This window comes from Pinus tabuliformis, chromosome 6 (genome assembly GCF_031772625.1).
Source record: "Pinus tabuliformis cultivar Carrire ecotype Pingquan chromosome 6, CPIR1, whole genome shotgun sequence".
Taxonomy (NCBI): Eukaryota; Viridiplantae; Streptophyta; class Pinopsida; order Pinales; family Pinaceae; genus Pinus; species Pinus tabuliformis.
This window is the reverse complement of record NC_142292.1, coordinates 806,496,275-806,500,541: the sequence shown is the minus strand read 5'-3', so window position 1 is coordinate 806,500,541 and position 4,267 is coordinate 806,496,275. Positions and strand designations below refer to the sequence as shown.

General features: G+C 37.0%; 1 protein-coding gene across 1 annotated transcript; it reads left to right on the top strand.

The window, feature by feature from the left end:
* The first annotated feature begins 991 nt into the window (after positions 1-991).
* On the top strand, positions 992-4,006 carry LOC149261254 (tropinone reductase-like 2). The gene is made up of 3 exons (XM_089368310.1): positions 992-1,180; positions 2,765-3,061; positions 3,776-4,006. Exons 1-3 carry the CDS (start codon positions 992-994, stop codon positions 4,004-4,006), a joined length of 717 nt encoding a protein of 238 aa, XP_089224436.1.
* The last annotated feature ends 261 nt before the right edge of the window (positions 4,007-4,267 follow it).

The following is a 4,267-nucleotide window of genomic DNA, read 5'->3' as shown; positions in this document are numbered from 1 at the left end:
AAAAAGCCTTAGAACACCCAAGAAGATAATCAAGCTCCACACCCAACATAATCTAGATTTATTAGTGGACATTATCTAATACTAAACTGTGGGAATACGATGTCGACCTCTATTATAATATTGTTCGTACACCACTCATTCTCCTCTGTTTTGTTTTCAATTTGCACTTAATTTTGATTTTAGCTTTGGAAACATGCAGGTGCATAGTTCTGATTTCAACTTTCTAATCTTGATTTTGGTTTCCTATGAATATATTTGATATTTGCTTGTCAAAATCTAGGTATTGGGTTTAATTCCGAACTATTGATTTTAGTGTTTCAAACTATGCAAATTGCTAGGTGCATATTAGATAGGCTACGGTTTTGATTTCATCTGAAACTCATTTTAATTTTGTTTTCAACATTGCAAGTTTCTAGGTGCATATCAAGTTGAATTTGGTTTTGATTTCAGGCTCCCCAAACACAATTGAGATTTACTTTTAATTTTAGTTTTGGAAACTTTGGGAAGCATATGATTTCAAATTTGAAATATTTTAGATGAGTTTTGCTATTGTACTGTACTAATCTAGGGTTTATATGTAGCTAAATATGATTAGGTTGAAAGGCAAGATGGCAATCATCATTGGTGCAATCATTGGCATTGGAGAGACAACAGGTCATCTCTATGCAACACACATGGTGCCCAAGTCCTGATAGCAGATGTGGAAAACATAGAGAATATGGTTGAGTTGGGAAACACATATGAAATCATCCATTGCGATGTGAGGAATGAAATGCATGTGACAACCATAGTGGACAAGGGCAGTGGATGTATTCCACCACAACTCGTGCATTCTAGGGACAACAGGTCCTATTGACAAGACATGCATGGTTGAGTTTGATTACAGAATCGCTGTCAATACTGGTGTAGCATTTCTTGGTGTCGAACATGCAACCTATGTGATGAAGCCACTGGAGGGTCTATCATATGCAAGAGCAACATAACATGCATTATGGGAGGGTTGGGTCCTCATGTTGATACTATTAGTAAGACAACTTTAGTTGGCATTGTAAGGTCAACATCAGTGGAGTTCCGAGGGTTCGGGAATTGCATTATCATGATTTTTCTTGCCAGCGCACTGACACACCTTCTGGCTCAGTCCATTCATATGTTTGAGTGTGAACCAATGTGCTTGCATTTGGTAAAAAAAGGCCAAAGAGTTTTCACTTACCTCAAACTGTTCTTTAAACACTCTGGATGTGGCTCAAGCATTATTATTTATTGTAGCAAAATGTTCTAGCTTTATTAGTTGACATTATTTGATGGTGGATGGTGGGAATATGGTGACAAAACCCTATGACAATGCTCGCTTGTACATCACTCATTCTCCTTTGTTTTGTTTCTAAGTTGCACAATACGGGGAAACGAGTACGAGTTTCTGAAACGAGAACTGGTACAAAACGTGGCCCCCCAAATTTTGGAAATGGGGAAACACACACTATATATATATATATTAGGACATTTAAGAAACATGTACAATCATAAAGCATAAAGCATATATGATACACTCTAATTTATTACATTATGATTAAATTGTCAATTGTCAATGCATGAACTTTAAGTTTCTAAATTTACATCACATTTACTCATGAATGATCACATAATGAAAATAGCAATATCCTGATCACATAATGAAAATAGCAATATCCAAAATCAGCGACCAGAAATTTCTAATTTTTTGTCTCGTGCTTCATTGGGAGTCTCCTCTTACATAGTCGAATGACCTTAGTGCTCTTGATTAAATACAAGTTCCATATCCTAGTACCCTAGGTGCTCTTGATTATTGAGAGTCTCCCGGCATAGAGGACTTGGTTCTCTTGATTAAATACAAGTTCCATACCCTAGTACATGACAAAATCCAATGGAAACATTGCAATCCCCCAATCTTGAAATCCTGAAAAATAGATAAGTCTACTGGATTTTGAGTGAGATTTAAAATTCTACTTTTTCCACATGAAATCCAATGAGGGTGAAACCACTTTCAAACACCCTGAGTCATTTCATGGTAATGTTAAAAATTTAAGTAAAAAGAAATGATAAAAATGAAAGATAAAGGAGAATATCACCTTTACTTTAAAAATTTAACATTACCATGAATTCATATCAACACTAAAACCATAGACTTGAACATTAAGTTGTCCCATTAAAAAAAATATTTTCTTATAACTTGAAAGAGACATCTAAAAACCTCTAAAAAAAAATATTTTAGTCACTTAATAAAAAAATTAAAAGAAAAAAAAGTCAAATGTTCACTTGAAACTCCGCCAGCTTGGAAACTCATTTTAATCCATACTGGTCACGTTCTCCGACGTTTCCACCGTACCGCTTGGAAACTCATTTTAACCCATACTGGTCACGTTCTCCGACGTGAAACGGGCCGGAAACGGATCCCCGGGCAACCTTTCCTGCAACTTAGTTTTGTTTTGTTTTCAATCTGGAACTAGGACTAGTTTTGATTTCAGATTGACAACCTGCACGTGCATAGTTTTGATTTCAACTTTCTATTTTTTATTTTGGTTCCCTTTCCATAGCTTTGATTTCTTTGTCAAACTCTAGGTATTGGGGTTAGTTCTGAACCATTGATTTTAGTGTTTGAACCTATGCAAATTATAGGTGATTATCAGATATGCTATGCTTTTGATTTCATCTTACAATCGGCTTAATTTTGTTTTAAGCATTGCAACTTTCTGGCTGCATATTAGGTTGAATTTGGTTTTGATTTCAGGCTCCCAACTGCAATGTGACAAATGAAGTGCATGTGGCAGCCACATTGGACAATGGCAATGGATGCATTCCATCGCAACAGGGCATTTTGGGACTAATGGGTACTGTTGACGAGACATGCATGGCTAAATTCGATTACACAATGAATGTCAATATTGGTAAAGCATTTGTTGGTTTCGAATATGCAACCTGGGTGATGAAGCCAATGAAGAAAGGGTCCATCATTTCCAGGGGCAGCATGGCAGTCACTGTTGGAGAGCTTGGTGCTCATGCCTATAATATTAGTAAGACAACTTTGGTTGGCCTTGTAAGGTCAATATTATTGGAGTTATGAGGGTTTGGGAATTGCATTAAAATGATTTGTCTCGATGATGTTCCCACACACCTTTTGGCTCAGGCCATTCACATGCTTGAGTGTGAAACAATATCCTTGGATTTGGCAGAAAAAGGCCAAAGATATTTTACCTCCCTCAGACTGTTCTTTAAAGTTTTAAACACTCTAGACTTGGCTCCCTCATCATTGTTTTTTTGCAACAGAGTATTCTAGCTTTATTACGGTGGATTGTGGGAATACAGTGACAAATGCCTATGATAATGCTCGCTGGTATAGCACTTGTTCTCCTCAGTTTTGTTTTCAATTTAGGATTAGCTTTGATTTAAGATTGGCACCCTGCAGGTGCATGGTTTTGATTTCAGCTTCTTAGTTTTGATTTTGGTTTCCTTTGCCTAACTTTGATTTTTGGTTATCAACTTCAGGTATTGGGTTTAGTTTTGAATTATTTATTATAGTGTTTAATCCTATGAAAATTGCTAGATGCATATCAGATAGCCTATGGTTTTGATTGCATCTCAAACTAGGCTTAATTTTGTTTTCAGCATTGCAATTTTGTGTGTACATATCAGGTTGAATTTAGTTTTGATTTCAGGCTCCCCACGCACAAACCGGATTTAGTTTTAGTTTCAGTGATGGAAACTTCTAGATACTTATGATTTCAGATTTGTAATATTTTAGATTGGTTTGGCTACTGCTCCTATTGACGACACATGCATGGCTGAGTTCGATTACACAATTGTTGTCAATATTGGTGGAGCATTTCTTGGTGTCAAAAATATAGCTGGGGTGACGAAGCCAATGAGGAAAGGCTCCATCATCTGCAGGGCCAGCATGGCAGGCACCGTGGAAGGGCTAGGTCCTCATGCTTATACTATTAGTAAGACGTCTTTGGTTGGCCGTGTAAACTAAGCGTCGATGGAGTTCCGAGGGTTTGAAAATTGCATTAACATGATTTGTCTCGATGACGTTCTCACACACTTTCTGGCTTAGGCCATTCATGTAGTTGCGTGTGATCCAGTATCCTTGAATTTGGCAGAGATAGGCCAACGAGTTTTCAACTCCTTTCGATTGTTTTTTAAACACTCTAGATGTGGCCCAGGCATCATTTTTTATTGCAACAAAGGATTCTAGCTTTATTAGTGGACATTATCTGACGGTGCATTGTAGGAA

What these genes read in the sequence shown, in the direction of transcription:
- LOC149261254 (XM_089368310.1), top strand. Translation starts at nt 992, where the DNA reads ATGGGAGGGTTGGGTCCTCATGTTGATACTATTAGTAAGACAACTTTA. An exon ending in AACCAATGTGCTTGCATTTG is followed by an intron (nt 1,181 to 2,764) that starts GTAAAAAAAGGC and finishes TTTTGATTTCAG; the next exon opens with GCTCCCAACTGCAATGTGAC. An exon ending in ATATTAGTAAGACAACTTTG is followed by an intron (nt 3,062 to 3,775) that starts GTTGGCCTTGTA and finishes GTAATATTTTAG; the next exon opens with ATTGGTTTGGCTACTGCTCC.